Below are 17,361 nucleotides of genomic sequence, written 5' to 3' on the forward strand. Positions count from 1 at the left end.
GGTGGTGACAATGCCAGAGTACCTGAGGAAGCGTTTTGGTGGGAAACGGATCCAGGTGTACCTGTCAGTGCTGTCCCTCATCATTTATGTCTTCACAAAGATCTCAGTAAGTCAGACTTCTTCAATTTCTTCCATTCTACACTGATCTAAAGAAAAGAAATGCCCTTTTACAATATTGCTCTCACAGCTGCTCAACCATTTCAGGTTTGGAGCTCTTGGCTGAATGAACAACTGTAAAAATGTGATTTTGTGTTTTCTTTGTTCTGTCCAGTGACACTTTGTGCTGCAATCCAAGGTTTTTGGTTCCTGGCAGTGTCTCTTGCTGCTTGTTGTGCTTTGTCCTCTTTTTAAAAGTTTTAGGGTTTACTTTTACATTTGCTCTCTTCTAGAAAACATCAGTGTGGAGGGAAATTTGCATTGTATTATGGTCTGTTATCTTAGGGGTCTGTGAAACCCAGGGCAGGAATTTTTGTCCCTAGATTCATATTTATCTGTTTTAGTATCCTCTGGTGGACATGCCATCAGTAATATAGATGAGGGAAAAGAGCAAGGGATAAAAAAAGAATAACAAGAATTAGAAAATGGAAGAGTGGGGAAGTGGAAATGAGGGAAATTGTAACAGCTGAGGTGAAAGGAGGGAAGAGGAGAGATTCTTTTAATGGGCAAGTGATTGGTGTAAACTTTAAGGTACTATGAAGTTAATGGTTATTAAGCAAATGGATGTGTTTCTTTGGAGTAGTAAAGGGAGCTTGTCTTGAAAGTCCCAAGCTTCTAGGGAAGTCCACAGTTCAGGCATACTTCAGTCTGTTGTTTTGCAGAAGTTGTCATGGCAGATTAGTCTTTGCCCTCTGAATGGGAGCTGAGTGATAATAGTGCAATTTAAGCTAAAAGATTGGCCTTTTGCTCTCATTCTCACATTATAACTGATCCTTAGAGAGGTTATAAATTAAACAGGTTGGTAGCATGAACTGGCCTCAGAGCTGGATTTCTGGATATTTCAAAAGGATTAGAGAGTTTGCTGTAGCTGTGCTCAACTGTCAGAATCAGAACTCCTGGGTACAACACAGAGTTCTGCACGTTCCAGCAGCAGAGAAACTCCTCCAGTCAGAGGCTCACAGCCCTTTTCAGCCCCACAGTTGGTGCTGAGCCTATCAAGGTGTTACACAGGTTCTGAATTTACCATCCAGCTTTGATTTCCTGCCTGTGTCACGCCTGAGGCTCTGATTATGGGATTTTTCACTGTTTCAGTTGGAGTGTCCTGTTTCCAGGAAAAACTGGAATTTATGGAAACTTAAATGTTCTGCATTTAAGCTTCCAGTGTGCTCCTGATGATCAAACACCCTCTCCATAGCCCAGGATCCACAGAGCAGCAGCAGCAGGGCTTACCTGGGCCCCACTCCACCATTGGCCCACCCCAGCTTCCCATCACCCCCTTAATTCCAGGTGTTTGTGGGGAAGGGCCATGGAGCTGGGTCTCTGTGCAGGTGACAATCATGGTGCTCAATTTCCTCTAAGCATTTCTTTGGTTTCCCTCAGCTGCCCTGAGCAGCTCTGGCAGTGTCTGCCTGTCCAGGTGAGATTCCTGCAGTACAGACAGGTCCCTGCACTGCTGCCCCAGGTGCTGCCTTTGGGTGGGCAGGATCTGCCCAGCCCTGATTCCCTTGCTCTGTCTGGCCCAGGCTGGCAGAGCAGGCAGTCCCTGGCGGTTTCAGGAGCTGTCAGGGGAGCTCACAGGAGGTTTTGTGTGCCATGCTGTGCAGAGCAGGGAGGGAGGGCAGGGCTGTTCCCTGTGGGCTGCAGGGAGCCGTGCTGGGGGGAGAGGCACAAGCAGAGCTCCCTCCCCACAGACACGTTGGAATCCAACACATCCACGTGCTGACAGAGCCATTGTGTTTTACTCCCTGCAGAGCTGCCTTGGCAAACACTCCCTTGTGATCTCTGGAGCTCTCAGGTTTGTTAGAGAAGGATGGGCTGCTGCCCTGCCCTGAGTGGGTCACACCCACCAGCAATTCCCACTGCCTCTCATCCTTGTAGAAGAGTGGCATCTCTTGCTTCTGGGGTAGTTATTTCATGTGCTTCTTCCTTGCTGGGTTGAAATACTATGGAGTGCACTTGATAAGAGAATTGTAACAATGCTTTCTAGGGAGCAGTATCACAGATCAGGTCGTGTGGCTCCTGCTCTGCTCTCTGGCACAGTGCCACCCCCCGTGAGGATCAGATTCCCTTTGCACACCTCTACAATGTCCTTGCCATTGCTCTTTCCCTGCACGTTTTCTGGGGGTTTTGTTGATTTCTTACCTTGCTTTGTGGCTAACCAGCCACCTGACAGACAAGAACATGCTGCAGGGAGTGCCTCCTTGGGATCAGGACACAGGTGATTTTTGAGCCCAAAGGATTTCTGTCATTCAGGGACCTCACCTGTTCCTGCTCCCTAAGTGTGCAGCACATTGTGAGTAGTGCCCAGAGCAGCTTGCAGAGGCTTTTTAGCCATCAGTGTTGATGATATTGGTCATTATACCAAAGGAAATGGCCTGGTAAAAATAAAGTCTTGATGGACAGTAATAGACTAAGTTATGACAAGACAAAAAGGAATTAAGGTCTGAATGGTTTTGAAGAGATCAGAAATCATAAACTGGAATTTCTAAATCTGTTACAGCATTTTCTCTCTGTTCATTGTGCATTATTTCAGTAGGAGATCTATGGGCAAAGACTTTCCAGGGAAAGAGGAAGAGAAGAATTACCTTCTCCTAGGAGTGCACATTGCAGGGGGGAGAGCAGGTGCCCCTGCTCTGGCACCCACAGGATAAACTCAGCTGGCACTTGGAGTGGAAAGGAAAGAGTGACTCTAATTAGAGATTAGCTGAAGATTGTCTATAGAAAAGTATGAATGGAGAAACAGGGAAATATTGGAAGGCAATAATCTTACAGGGGAGGAGCAGTGAAGCTGGAAGACACCTCAGCAATTTGAAGAAGCTGATACATTTCTCAGAATGCTCAATAATTAACTATACATTTCTTCGTGGGAATCATTTTAGGCTCATCAATATTTAATGATATGTAGGCTAAACTAAAGCCAAGAACAATAAAAGGAATGTCTGGAACATAGACTAATTAGTGGTGTGAAAAGATAGGAAACAGATTACCGTAGAGAAACGAGGCAAAGGATACGGTCTGACAGCCACTGGGGTTAGAGCTACAGCTCCTGGTTCCCAGTGCCAAACGAAGGGCTCTAAGAAATCTGCTCCAGAGGCACTTGTGGGGGTGGGAGCTCTGCTGTGACTCCCACTCTGCTGGCAGGAGCAGCTCTGTGCTGCCAGCACAGTGGGGCTGCCCAGGTCCAGCCCCTTCCTCCTCCTCCAGCAGGAAGCAGGGCGAGCTCCTGCCCTGCAGGCTCACTTTGTGTCCCGGCAGTGAAGATGGTTTTACACTCTGGGATCTCCCAGGCTGCTTCCCTCCCTGCGGGGTGTGCCCTGCCCTGCCCTGCTCTGCTCTGCCCGGGGCAGCAGCGGGGCTGGGCTGTGACCCCCGGCCCGGCCCGGCCCCCAGAGCCCCCGCAGGGCTCGGGCAGAGCTGTGTGTGTGTCTGTCTGCCCCAGCTGTGTGTCTGTCTGTCTGCCCCAGCTGTGTGTGTCTGTCTGCCCCAGCTGTGTGTGTCTGTCTGCCCCAGCTGTGTGTGTGTCTGCCCCAGCTGTGTGTGTGTGTCTGTCTGCCCCAGCTGTGTGTGTCTGTCTGTCTGCCCCAGCTGTGTGTGTCTGTCTGCCCCAGCTGTGTGTCTGTCTGTCTGCCCCAGCTGTGTGTGTGTGTCTGTCTGTCCCAGCTGTGTGTGTGTGTCTGCCCCAGCTGTGTGTGTGTGTCTGTCTGCCCCAGCTGTGTGTGTGTGTGTGTCTGCCCCAGCTGTGTGTGTGTGTCTGTCTGCTCCAGCTGTGTGTGTGTCTGTCTGCCCCAGCTGTGTGTCTGTCTGCCCCAGCTGTGTGTGTCTGTCTGCCCCAGCTGTGTGTGTCTGTCTGCTCCAGCTGTGTGTGTCTGTCTGCCCCAGCTGTGTGTGTGTCTGTCTGCCCCAGCTGTGTGTCTGTCCCAGCTGTGTGTCTGTCCCAGCTGTGTGTGTCTGTCTGCCCCAGCTGTGTGTGTGTGTCTGCCCCAGCTGTGTGTGTCTGTCTGCCCCAGCTGTGTGTGTGTGTCTGTCTGCCCCAGCTGTGTGTGTCTGTCTGCCCCAGCTGTGTGTGTGTGTGTCTGTCTGCCCCAGCTGTGTGTGTGTCTGCCCCAGCTGTGTGTGTGTCTGTCTGTCCCAGCTGTGTGTCTGTCCCAGCTGTGTGTCTGCCCCAGCTGTGTGTGTCTGTCTGCCCCAGCTGTGTGTCTGCCCCAGCTGTGTGTGTCTGTCTGCCCCAGCTGTGTGTCTGTCTGTCTGCCCCAGCTGTGTGTGTCTGTCTGCCCCAGCTGTGTGTGTCTGTCTGCCCCAGCTGTGTGTCTGTCTGTCTGCCCCAGCTGTGTGTGTGTGTCTGTCTGCCCCAGCTGTGTGTGTCTGTCTGCCCCAGCTGTGTGTGTGTGTCTGTCTGCCCCAGCTGTGTGTGTGTGTGTGTGTCTGCCCCAGCTGTGTGTGTGTCTGTCTGCTCCAGCTGTGTGTCTGTCTGCCCCAGCTGTGTGTGTCTGTCTGCCCCAGCTGTGTGTCTGTCTGTCTGCCCCAGCTGTGTGTGTGTGTCTGTCTGCCCCAGCTGTGTGTGTCTGTCTGCCCCAGCTGTGTGTGTGTGTCTGCCCCAGCTGTGTGTGTGTGTCTGTCTGCCCCAGCTGTGTGTGTGTGTGTGTCTGCCCCAGCTGTGTGTGTGTCTGTCTGCTCCAGCTGTGTGTCTGTCTGCCCCAGCTGTGTGTGTCTGTCATCTCCAGCTGTGTGTGTCTGTCTGCCCCAGCTGTGTGTGTGTCTGTCTGCCCCAGCTGTGTGTGTCTGTCTGCCCCAGCTGTGTGTGTGTCTGTCTGCCCCAGCTGTGTGTCTGCCCCAGCTGTGTGTCTGCCCCAGCTGTGTGTGTCTGTCTGCCCCAGCTGTGTGTGTGTGTCTGTCTGCCCCAGCTGTGTCTGTCTGCCCCAGCTGTGTGTGTGTCTGTCTGCCCCAGCTGTGTGTCTGCCCCAGCTGTGTGTGTGTGTCTGCCCCAGCTGTGTGTGTGTCTGTCTGCCCCAGCTGTGTGTGTGTGTCTGTCTGCCCCAGCTGTGTGTGTGTGTCTGTCCCAGCTGTGTGTGTGTCTGTCTGCCCCAGCTGTGTGTCTGTCCCAGCTGTGTGTCTGCCCCAGCTGTGTGTGTCTGTCTGCCCCAGCTGTCTGTCTGCCCCAGCTGTGTGTGTGTCTGTCTGCCCCAGCTGTGTGTGTCTGTCTGCCCCAGCTGTGTGTGTGTGTGTCTGTCTGCCCCAGCTGTGTGTGTCTGTCTGCCCCAGCTGTGTGTGTGTGTGTCTGTCTGCCCCAGCTGTGTGTGTGTGTCTGCCCCAGCTGTGTGTGTGTCTGTCTGTCCCAGCTGTGTGTGTCTGTCTGCCCCAGCTGTGTGTCTGTCTGTCTGCCCCAGCTGTGTGTGTGTGTCTGTCTGCCCCAGCTGTGTGTGTCTGTCTGCCCCAGCTGTGTGTCTGTCTGTCTGCCCCAGCTGGTGACCCCAGGGGTTCTTGCTGCCAGCTGAGGATGGCAGTCCCTGTGCAGAGCCCCCATGGGCACTGGGGATGCAGAGCAGCCCATGAGCTGCATGCTCAGGAGCAGCCTCTGATGAAAGCAGAATTTACAGTAAGGCATCACAAGTGCACCGGGGCAGGTTATTCTGATTGCAAACTTGTGTAAATACCATTGATGCCAATTATCTCTAAATCAGGAAGTGATTTAATGGGATTAACGGCCCAGTGTTACTTTGAAACCTGAACAATTCCTTCCTTACGCAAGAGCTAAAGGTTTCCTCTCTTTGCCAACTGCTGTCAGTTCTTCTGACAGGAACTTAAAAATAGAAACCATATAAGATGTTTGCCTTTAATGCAAATGCAGCATTTGTCCTGAGCCAGCAGGAAGAGCTACACCACAGGTGAGCAGTGAAGGAAAGGGATTTGTGGAGTGACACTGAAGGAAGAGAACTGTCCTGGAGGTGTCCCATGGTCCACCCTGCACACAGCAGCAAAGGGAACTCACACTCATTTTTAAGCAGTTTGTTTTGAATCTGTCTCTTAGTGCCTAAGTACTGAGCAGTGAGGTGACTGTCTAGAGAAAACAGCCCTGTTACAAAAGGCCTGGGAGTTCTCTGAGAAGTGTTACACCTCTGGTACTAAGAACTGCTCAGTTCTGAGGGGACACTGGCAGGTGCACAAAAATGGCTTCTATTTTCTTTTTGATTTGTATGTGCAGTACTACAAGGGGCAGAGTTGTGCCCTCATCATGGAACTATAATATGTCACCATGAACCTAAACATGGCTGAACCTACTGTTTTTCTTTTCTAGGCTGACATCTTCTCTGGAGCTGTGTTTATCCAGCTGGCCATAGGGCTGAATCTTTATGTGGCCATAATTATCCTGCTTTCTATTACTGCTCTTTACACCATCACAGGTGAGCTTGCAGAGCAGTCTGATAAATCAGAGATGTTGAGGGAGCCAGAAGAAAGAGAAGTGGAGAAAAAGGGAGAAATGAAAACCTGAAAGGGGGGCTATTTATGGTAGTCCTTGAAAGACAGAGGTGGTGAGAAAAGGGAAAAAAAAAGAAAAAAAGCATTTCCACTTTTTTGAGACATTTGCCCAGGGCTAACTAATTTGTCCTGACTTCTCTGCCATCAGGTGGCCTTGCAGCTGTGATTTACACAGACACCCTGCAAACATTCATCATGGTATTGGGATCCTTTATTCTCATGGGATTTGGTGAGTAAATCAGATTAATTAACTGGAATGTTCAGCCACAAATCTTGCAATGGCTACAGGAATGAATCCTGCAGTGTGAAACTGTTACCTTAACCTGGAGGTTTCAGCTCCTGTATCTGTTTATCAGGGAAGAAAACAGGCATGTTGCCAAAAGTCAGGCACCTTTAGTTACTGAGTTGCTCTGTCTCCCGAGCACAAGTGAATGTGTAAGGTAACAAACAGCATCCCATGACGGGATTTTTATGTCCACATCAAGGAGGCTTTTCCCCTCACACTCTCAAGCTCTGAGATTCCAGTACCAAATCCTTTATTGCTCCTGTTCTTTCGTGTGTTCCAGCATTTGCTGAGGTGGGAGGCTACGAGGCCTTCATGCAGAAGTACATGGCAGCCATTCCCTCCAACGTGTCCTACGGGGGCACCCAGGTGGACCCTGCCTGCTACACGCCCCGCAGGGACGCCTTCCACATCTTCAGGGACGCCAGCAGCGGGGACCTGCCCTGGCCAGGGCTGGTGTTTGGCCTCAGCATCCTCGCCATGTGGTACTGGTGCACTGACCAGGTAACCTGGGCCCTGCAAAGGCCACAGCCAGAGCTCTGTGCTCCAGGGGGATCCTCCCCTGCAATGCTGAGCCACAGAACTGGCTGTTCCAGACTGGTCAGTGACTTTTCAGTTCCTGGTTTCAAGGCATCTCTCACATGTAGGAAAATGGAATGGGTGTTCTTTCTGGAACCTTCCTGCACACCTCTGCCCAGCAGATACCGTGTCTGCCTCCTTTCTCATTTTTTATGTGTGACCATGTGGGAAAACAGAGAGGTTGTGCTGTGAACACTTAGGAAACCATGGAACAAATGGCCCTTGTTAGACTGGGTCTGGATACCATTCCCTTTTCAGTAATACAAGTTTGTTTCCTATAAATGCAGCTTTCATCTTTGCTTGCATAGTCTTGGGGGGATGTTCTTTATATGTTTGGTCTTTCAGCCTGGAGACTCTCCCCCAGTCATCCTTCCTTCTCTCTAAAACCTACTGGCCAGTTTCCTCAAGAGATCACACTGACACAAGTAAAGAAAAATGTGCTCCTGCTCCTGCAACATGTGAATGTGTCTCTAACAAAGGATCTCTCTGCATCCTGAATTGTGAGAAAGATCATCTTCATGATTTCTCAAGAAATTAACAAAATCCACAATGTAACTGTATTTACTGCTCAGTTAAATATTCTATTCCTTTTTGGCTTTTTAGTCTGTCTGCTTTAAAAACCTTTTGTGAGAGAAGTCTTACCCCTCAAACACACACCGGATAAGAAATACTTTCCTTTACTTGTTTCAAACATATCCTTTGATTTTCATGTAGTTTTCATTTTTCCTAGTGGTAGAAATGCTAGACAGGCTCTTTTGCTATCACAGAAGTTAAGAAGTACCTTGCATGTGGCACATGGCACGGTGTGATCATGGAAATGTTACAGCTGCCACTGTCATTGGCAGGTTATTGTGCAAAGATGTCTCTCTGGCAAGAACATGTCCCATGTGAAGGCTGGCTGCATCGTGTGTGGGTACCTCAAACTCTTGCCCATGTTCATCATTGTGATGCCTGGCATGATCAGCAGGATTTTGTACACAGGTATGATATGGATATGCAAATGCAAAGTTCTTGCTGCCTGCCTTGCATTGCCAATCTCTGTCCCTTCCAAAGGACCTGTGAGATTGTCATCTTCTCATCCAAATAGTCCAGGCACCTTCAGCTAACTGCACTGTGAGAAGCCACAGGCTTCCTCTTTTCCCTGATCCCAGGTTTCTGCTAATACTGGTGCTGTCTGTTTTAGGGGAAAGAAATTCCACAGGGTCCCTCCCCAGCTGTCTGTTTGCTACACACTCTGACTGAATGAGTGGAAAAGGCTGTCCAGGACAGATATTGTGCTGGCAATTGGAGGGACAGGGCCATCAGTCACAGACTGCAGGATCTGGGCCATGGGCAGTCCCAAGGGCAGCATGGGGAAATGCCACCTTCCCATCTCCCTGACCAGCAGAGAGTTTGGCTGTGTTTGGCAGCAGGCAGAGGAGACAGGTTCAGGCTGCAGGGAGTGGGCTTTGTGTTCCTCTGCTTGTTTTTCTACTTGTCTCCTTGTGTTGTTCAGCCCTGGTCTGACAAATGAGTGCAGATTTTCTTCTGACCTGCAGCACTTGGCACTATTCTCTTAGAGAGGAAGGGAAGAGGCTTAGGATCACCTTCCTCCCTGCCAGCAAACCAAGGATGAAATCAAATGTGTCAGTCCAGTGGTTCAACATAGAGATACATTCTAGAAGCTCTGTTAATTTGGGAGCAATCTGTTGTTTACATGACCCTGTCTCAGTGTCTCATTATCCTCTCCTCAGATGTGGTGGCTTGTGTTGTGCCTGAAGTCTGTCAGCGCTACTGTGGCACCTCAGTGGGCTGTACAAACATTGCTTACCCAAAACTGGTCGTGGAGCTTATGCCAAATGGTAAGACACTGTCTGGATTTGTTGTTTCTTAGTTTTAGGAAAGCCAGACTGTAAAAACAAGTGATAGAGGGAGTCCAAGACCCATATTTAGTTCCAAAATTCTTGCTAGAATGATGTACTATTAAGCAAAGGCGCTGTCTGTATTAGCTGTAGGTGCAGAATAGCTCCACACTGACAGTGTCAGCTCTCAGCTGGCACATGCTGTGTGCTGAAATGCTAAATGAGCTCCCTTTTTGTGAAGGTCAAAAATAACCTGCTTGGCCAATGATTTATGAAAGACTCTCTGTGTTGGAGGCCTATTCCTGTGGTCCTCCTGCCACCCCCAAAGAGATGGGTGCTGGCTCATAAGGCAAAAAAGCCAGGTTATGATATTACAGAGACCATGGCACTTCCCTGATAGCTTTGGTACTTTCCCATCCATGTTGTTAAAATCCTGCAGTACTTCCCCATGCTCTGTGGCCAGACCACACCACCTGGAAAAGTGGCTTACTCTGGTTTTCAGACAGTAAAAGAAACTTGGTGGTTTTTGGCACATACCTGGTTCACAAATATACTACAAGCCAGTGAGCACTCTCTTGCAAACAAAAGGAATTATTTTTATAACTGTTGGGAAAAGTCTGCTTAATATTATTTTCTTTTTATTCCAGCATTTAATCAGGCAGAATTCACTAAAGAAGTAGCTACATGCTAAAAGCTCAAGAGTTTCCCTGGCACTGCTGGAAATAGCTTTTTGCAAGCTCTGCTTGCCCAGCAAGGGAACGTCAGGCAGGATTTTGTGTCAGGCACATCCATGTGCCAGACACGCTCAGAGCTGCCCGATGGAAAGGTCGGGCAAAGAGCTGCAGCCGGGTTCTGAGGCTGCCCCCGGAACGCTCCTCCCTCCCCGTGCCCATCTCTGTGTTCCAGGTCTGCGGGGTCTGATGCTGTCAGTCATGCTGGCCTCCCTCATGAGCTCCCTGACATCCATTTTTAACAGCGCCAGTACTTTGTTCACCATGGACATTTACACCAAAATTCGGACGCGGCCATCGGAGAAGGAGCTGATGCTGGCGGGCAGGTGAGGCCCCCCCGCTCACCCCGAGCGCTTCCCGGAGCTCTCCCGAGCCCGGGCCCGGCTCAGCCTCCCCGGCCGGGCGGCACCAGCTCCCGGGGCCGAGCGGCTGCGCCAGCGCCGGCTCCTCTGGGGACAGCACCCCTGCTCCCGAGGAGCACACCGAGTGTGCAGGGAGAGCTACTCGTCCCTGCTCCCCACTGCTGTTCGAAGGAAAATCTTTTCCATTTCCTTCCTGCTGCACCAGGCTGCAGCATCAATGAGCTGGTTCCAGTTCATCTGCTATTGATTTGTCTCTGGACGTAACAACCACAGGAGAAAAGTGATTTTGTATGTTCTGATTGCATATTTAACCATGTGCTGATGGATATTTGACGTACACACTACCCAACTTGGATTTCTTTTGTTTGTTCAGTGCTAATTTGCCATTATAATTGATTTCACTAGTTGAAATACAAAATGAACATGTAAATTATTGATTAATTGATGTTCTTTTTTCTTTCTGATAGATCATAGATACTTCTAAGCAGATGGCTAATTGAATATCTGGCTATGTTTACAGGGCATTTATGTTAGTCTTAATTGGCATCAGCATTGCCTGGGTTCCTGTGGTGCAGTCAGCCCAGAGTGGGCAGCTCTTTGATTATATTCAGTCTGTAACCAGCTACCTGGGACCTCCCATTGCTGCTGTTTTCCTGCTTGGTATCTTCTGCAAGCGTGTCAATGAGCAGGTAAGTGCAAATTAGGAAACAGGTATGCCACATGTTCCTTTAGCAATTGGGAGAAGTGGGGTTTTTTTTGTTATGAGCAACTTCTTCCTGTTTATTTTAATCTCAGTATAGCCCAGGGATTTTGTGTCTCCATACCCCAAAGCCTGAGGTTTCAGAGATGAGTTGGATAAGGTTCTTTCATTGTCTGATAGATAAACAGTCACCTAGGAATTCATAGATAGCTCTGAAGCTTAGGTTCTCTATCACTTTGCCAAGAAGTGTGTTCAAAGGATAATCTATGGACACATAGTTGAAAGTTTCATTTAGGATATTGGTCACCAAGCTGCTTTACCAAACAAACAACCTCCCACCTATCCTGTCCATCTGGGTTTTGAATATCCCCAGGAGCAGAAACTCCACAGTGTCTCTAGGCAACCTGTTCCAATGGTCAAGCACCTTTAGAGTAAAACAAACAAACAAGGTTAAACAGAATTTCCCATGTTTCAGTTTGTGCCCACACATAGCTGTGTGTCTGTTACCTTTGGGCTGGAGTACTGTACACCAACAGTACTGGGAATTAAATAATTACACAGGGCCATTAGCAGGTAAACCAGACACACGTTTTAGGAAGGATGACACAACATTCTGGCTGGTTCCATCGTGCCAGAGCTGTCAGGGATTAAGACCTCAAAGGTAAAAAGGTATGAGAAGAGCCCCTGGGGTGTGCAATTGATGGCTGAAACCTGTCCTGTAGAAGGGCAGAGTTGTGTGGAGCCAGATGGACTCTGAGAAATGGTCTGGACACAGTCCTGAGGTGTGCCTGACATCTCAGAGCTGTTCATTACCCCTTTCACTTGTACTCATAGACTAAGCTGTGAATAAGGTGACTGAAAGCATCTGGATAAAACCCACATTCCAAAGCCATTGTAACACAATACTACATCCACATTTCCTCCAGCAGCTGTTTGAGAGCTCAGAGTTTATTTCCATCCCTGAAATGACTCATTTTGATCCCTTCTTGTCACACCTTGTCTGCAGGGTGCCTTCTGGGGCCTGATCATTGGGCTACTGGCTGGACTCAGCAGGATGATTGCAGAGTTTGCCTATGGAACTGGCAGCTGTGTGGCCCCTTCCAACTGCCCCTTCATCATCTGTGGCATTCACTACCTGTACTTTGCACTGATCCTCTTTGGGGTCTCTGCCATCGTCATCCTGGCAGTGTCCTTCATGACCAAGCCCATTCCTGATGTACATGTGAGTATCTCTGATGTACAGTGAGTATCTCTGATGTACATGGGAGTGTCATCACTGATGTACAGTGAGTATCATCACTGATGTACAGTGAGTATCTCTGATGTACAGTGAGTATCTCTGATGTACATGGGAGTGTCATCACTGATGTACAGTGAGTATCATCACTGATGTACAGTGAGTATCTCTGATGTACAGTGAGTATCATCACTGATGTACAGTGAGTATCATCACTGATGTACAGTGAGTATCTCTGATGTACAGTGAGTATCATCACTGATGTACAGTGAGTATCTCTGATGTACAGTGAGTATCATCACTGATGTACAGTGAGTATCTCTGATGTACAGTGAGTATCATCACTGATACAGTGATGCAGTGAGTATCTCTGATGTACAGTCAGTATCTCTGATGTACAGTCAGTATCTCTGATGTTCAGTGAGTATCTCTGATGTTCAGTGAGTATCTCTGATGTACAGTGAGTATCATCACTGATGTACAGTGAGTATCATCACTGATGTACAGTGAGTATCTCTGATGTACAATGAGTATCTCTGATGTACAGTGAGTATCTCTGATGTACAGTATCATCACTGATGTACAGTGAGTATCTCTGATGTACAGTGAGTATCATCACTGATGTTCAGTGAGTATCTCTGATGTACAGTGAGTATTATCACTGATACAGTGATGCAGTGAGTATCTCTGATGTACAGTGAGTATCTCTGATGTACAGTCAGTATCTCTGATGTACAGTGAGTATCTCTGATGTACAGTGAGTATCTCTGATGTACAGTCAGTATCTCTGATGTACAGTGAGTATCTCTGATGTACAGTGCGTATCATCACTGATACAGTGATGCAGTGAGTATCTCTGATGTACAGTCAGTATCTCTGATGTACAGTCAGTATCTCTGATGTACAGTCAGTATCTCTGATGTACAGTGAGTATCTCTGATGTACAGTATCATCACTGATGTACAGTGAGTATCTCTGATGTACAGTGAGTATCATCACTGATGTTCAGTGAGTATCTCTGATGTGCAGTGAGTATCTCTGATGTACAGTGAGTATCTCTGCAGTCCTGCTCCTCAGGAGATGGAGCCCAATGAAAGCACCAGTTCATACCTGGAGTGTTACCCCTTGACCCCTGAGCCACCCCCAGCACACAGCTCGTGTAAGAAAGGAAATATCTTCATTTACCTGTGCCAGCTCTTGAGTGGCTCCTCCTAGCCTGGGACATGCCAGCCACCTGGGATGCTGTGCCCTGGAGCAGCTGAGGTGCTGGCCAGGCTCGTTGGTCCCTGTGTGCTCAGCCATGATCAATTCCAGTCCTTTTGTTCTGTGGCAGCTTCACCGCTTGTGCTGGGCCTTGAGGCACAGCAAAGAAGAACGGATTGATCTTGATGCAGATGAGGAGCAGGACAGAGCTGATGAAAAAGATGATGAATCAGGTAACTCTTGAATACCTAGAGATTCTGTCATATATTTGAGTATCCCTGTTTCATTCCTGAAGGAACAATACCATGCTTGATAGTTGAAGGCATCCTCCCTCTCCCCAGCAGTAAATCCTCAGCCCCCACAAATTTAAATGGCTCACGAGCTGCCTTTTCCTATCTCTCAAGCTCAGTGTAAATCAGAAATGAAGTGGATTTGAAGGGAGGAAATCTTAATCTTTTGGTATCTGAGTGGCAGCTCTGGGACTAAACCAAAGGCAATGCTGTGGGTCAGAGCACTGTGCATTGGCAGAGCTGTGTGTGACTCCAGCACTTGGAGGGAATTCACCTGGAAAGAGGGGTTGTGCTCAGGATTGAAGGCACCTGACTGCCCAGATCCCTCTGTCATTCTTTGCTACAAAAATATGGTGAAATTATAAAGGGTATGGCCAGGCACCACGAAAGCAGACTGCAAACCCACTGCTCTCTTTACTGGGTTTCTGGTTCTGCTCCCAAGCTCCTTTTCATCAGTATCCTCAAATTATTTTATTTGTCTTTCAATTAAGAGTGTAGAAAGTACTGAAAAAATGGAGTTTAAGCTTTGAAGCACAGTTTGCTTCTCCAATACCAGGCCAAGTCTCTGAGCTGCAAAAGGCCCAAGTGTCTTCTGCAGAAGGCCCTCTTGGGACATACAGAAAATCCCTTTTTTCTAGATGAGCTGTGCACAATATTAATGAGATTCACACAATATTAATGAGATTCTTGTACTATTTTGTACCAAAATGCTTCCACTGAATTCCGACCATAAATCAGAAGGGGAATGCTCTGTCCCAGAGATCAGTGGGTGCCATGACCTGCACTCACCTTTCCTGACCTGAGTGTTATTCCTTGCAGTTAATGAGGAAAGCCAGGAGGAGCCAGGATGCTGCAGGAAAGCTTACAACTGGTTCTGTGGCTTGGACCAACAGAAGGGCCCCAAACTGAGCAAGGAGGAGGAGGAGGCCCTGAAGAGGAAACTGACGGACACCAGTGAGGTGCCACTGTGGAGGAACATTGTGAACATCAATGGCATCATCCTCCTGACTGTGGCTGTGTTCTGCCATGCCTACTTCGCATAACCCCGATCACAGTCCTGAAATTGGACTGCATTGTTCAAGCAAAATGATGGTTTGTAGATTTACACAATTAGATACACATTGTATTTTCATCATCCACTTTTGTAAAACATCGGAGTGATTTACTCACTGATTTTGTGATCATAATTTCAACAATTTAAAGATGAAGGCCACTGGGATTTCAAGAGAGAATTTCTGTTTAGGCATTGAACCAATCCAGGGCTAGCTGAGGTTCAGAATTTCCATCCAATATTCTCTCTGCTCGTGATACATTTCATATTTTAGGTTCAGAACAAGGCTGCTTGAGCCATACTTCATATCAGGTTTTGTGAACTACCTTTTAGGGTTCGTTACACTGTTTTGATTTTCATCCCTTCCTCTGATCATTCAATTTTCCTTTTCCTCTGGCTATCATAATTTGAAAAAAACTGACAACCACTGAGGGACTGTATTACAAACTCAAATTAAAACATTGCTTTTGTCCCCCCAACATGGGATATCTTAAGTAAAGGATTTATGCACATATCAATGTATTTGATATTATATATAATTTTCCATTATCAGTTTTTCCCCCTTTTTCTCACTTTCCACTGGGTTGTGTTCCTCGGTTGTCAGTGGAACACTAACCTCTGAATTGATCACATTTTGAAACTGGGGAACACCTGTCTTAATGATGCTAAAAAGAATTTTTCTTACAGTAGATTATTTGTTTAAGGTTAACTTCCAAAGCTCCTCCTCTCTTGATATTTTAATATATACCTTTACTTGAATGTGAAGCTTTTTATACAAAATACATGTATTATATATACACAAGCAATACATTATGTATGTGCTCTATATATATTATATATATTTAAAATATGTATTTATGTGTGTGTATATATATTAATTTCTTACTGATCAATTCCCAGCCTGGTGTGTCAAGGCCCTCTTTGCTGTGGGTTTGGAGTCAATGTCCTGCCTCTGTCTCTGGTCTGTGCTGCAGCCCAGGCCAGGCCATGATGGAACATCCTCAGCACTGGAGGGCTGGGCTGCATTGTGCACATACATCCAAGGGCTCTCTTTTCTGCAAAGCTATAAATCTTTCCTCTGAAGATTTCATTGAGAAATAGGATTGCTGCTGCATGGCAGCATGAGTTAGCAGTTCAGGAAGGAGAGCAGTCACAGCTGTGGGATATCAGCTAAAGCAGGCTGATTGTCTCTACTCGATACGTTTGGTGCCAGCTGGGAACACAGGAAAAGACAGATTGAACACTTCAAAGCAAAAAGCAATAGATCTTCTTTTCATCTCATTCAGCTTCCTGGGGAATCAGGTGTAGGAAGAAGATGCTGGCTGCTCAGTGCCACAGTTCCCTGCTCCTTTTTGCACACCTTGGTGGCACTGTGCTGTCCCCAGGGTTCTGCCTCAGGACACTCTGGGCTGGCAGCAGCTGGAGGGGAAGGCACAGAGAAATCCCTGCAGTGCCACAGCACCCTGCTCTGCCTCCTGGCCTTGCACCACTGCCATTTCTTCATCTCCTGGCAGCATCTTTGCTTCATTGGATGTAACCCCAAATGCTCAGGATCCCAGCAGAATTGCTGCTCTTCAGTGGAGTTGATGCTATTCAGCATAATCCCTTTACATAGGCCAGATCTAATCAATACCTCAGAAATACCAGTGCAAACCTTAACACAGTGATAGAGTATCTTAAAGACCATGGAATTAATTGTATTTAATGAACAATGAAGATTTGTATGTATTAAAGTAATTGTATGTTTTGAAGTATTTGGTGTCCACAAAGTGATGGGATTTTTATAAAATATGATGGAAGACAGAGAAACTTCATTTGGTGTCTAGGTTTTGGCTCTGGGTAATAGTAATGGATGAAAAACAAACAAGGAAGATGTCACTGAGGATTGCCCAGATCCCTCTTTGTCATTCTTTGCTACAAAAATACAGTGAAATTATAAAGCTATTTGGATAAAGACAAAGAACCCAAGTGATTTCCTGGCAGTCTGAGCAGCCTTTGGATGACCTCCTGGGTAATCAGGCACCATTGCATGACTTTGCTCCTCAGAACCACAGAGTTTTGAAAATCTAACACACACTTTCCCAGGGATATTCACTGTATGTCCTCAGCAACCTGATTCATTCTGGTCTGAAGGTGGATGTTGTGGAGGGAAGAGCTCAAATGTTTACAAAAAGTTTGACAGCTGCTGTTGACTCCTGTAATTTTGTAGAATTTCAAAGAAAAAATGCCTTATATTGTGAACAGTTGATAAAATTGTAATGTTTAGCTAACATTAAATGCCAGCTCAGGTTGGTAGCTATTGCATTCATGATTTTAAGGAAGAAAATTACTTTAGTTTTGAGGGGAGCTCTGTCCATGAGCTGTCATTGGGGACAGTCAGCTAAAAGCAGTAGCTTACACTGTTCTGGACATTGTCCTGCTTTAGAGGTGGGATCTGTGAGCACAGCCTTTCCC

The 17,361-nt window shown here is 47.4% G+C and overlaps 1 protein-coding gene across 1 annotated transcript; it reads left to right on the forward strand.

Annotated features, from left to right (window-relative positions):
* The first annotated feature begins 1 nt into the window (after position 1).
* Positions 2 to 16,659, forward strand: LOC139598794 (sodium/glucose cotransporter 1-like). The gene is made up of 11 exons (XM_071445601.1): positions 2 to 106; positions 6,449 to 6,554; positions 6,779 to 6,859; positions 7,197 to 7,417; positions 8,338 to 8,473; positions 9,226 to 9,333; positions 10,240 to 10,390; positions 10,947 to 11,115; positions 12,133 to 12,348; positions 13,697 to 13,799; positions 14,676 to 16,659. Exons 1-11 carry the CDS (start codon positions 11 to 13, stop codon positions 14,897 to 14,899), a joined length of 1,611 nt encoding a protein of 536 aa, XP_071301702.1. The 5' UTR covers positions 2 to 10; the 3' UTR covers positions 14,900 to 16,659.
* Positions 16,660 to 17,361: the final 702 nt, after the last annotated feature.

This window comes from Agelaius tricolor, unplaced genomic scaffold (genome assembly GCF_023055355.1).
Source record: "Agelaius tricolor isolate 1412-34295 unplaced genomic scaffold, bAgeTri1.0.p SCAF_20, whole genome shotgun sequence".
Lineage (NCBI taxonomy): Eukaryota > Metazoa > Chordata > Aves > Passeriformes > Icteridae > Agelaius > Agelaius tricolor.

Bases quoted from the DNA above. Each gene is read 5' to 3' on its own strand.
- LOC139598794 (XM_071445601.1), top strand. From the start codon at position 11: ATGCCAGAGTACCTGAGGAAGCGTTTTGGTGGGAAACGGATCCAGGTG. The intron at 6,555-6,778 runs GTGAGCTTGCAG...CTCTGCCATCAG, and splicing joins TGCTCTTTACACCATCACAG to GTGGCCTTGCAGCTGTGATT. The intron at 8,474-9,225 runs GTATGATATGGA...TCCTCTCCTCAG, and splicing joins CAGCAGGATTTTGTACACAG to ATGTGGTGGCTTGTGTTGTG.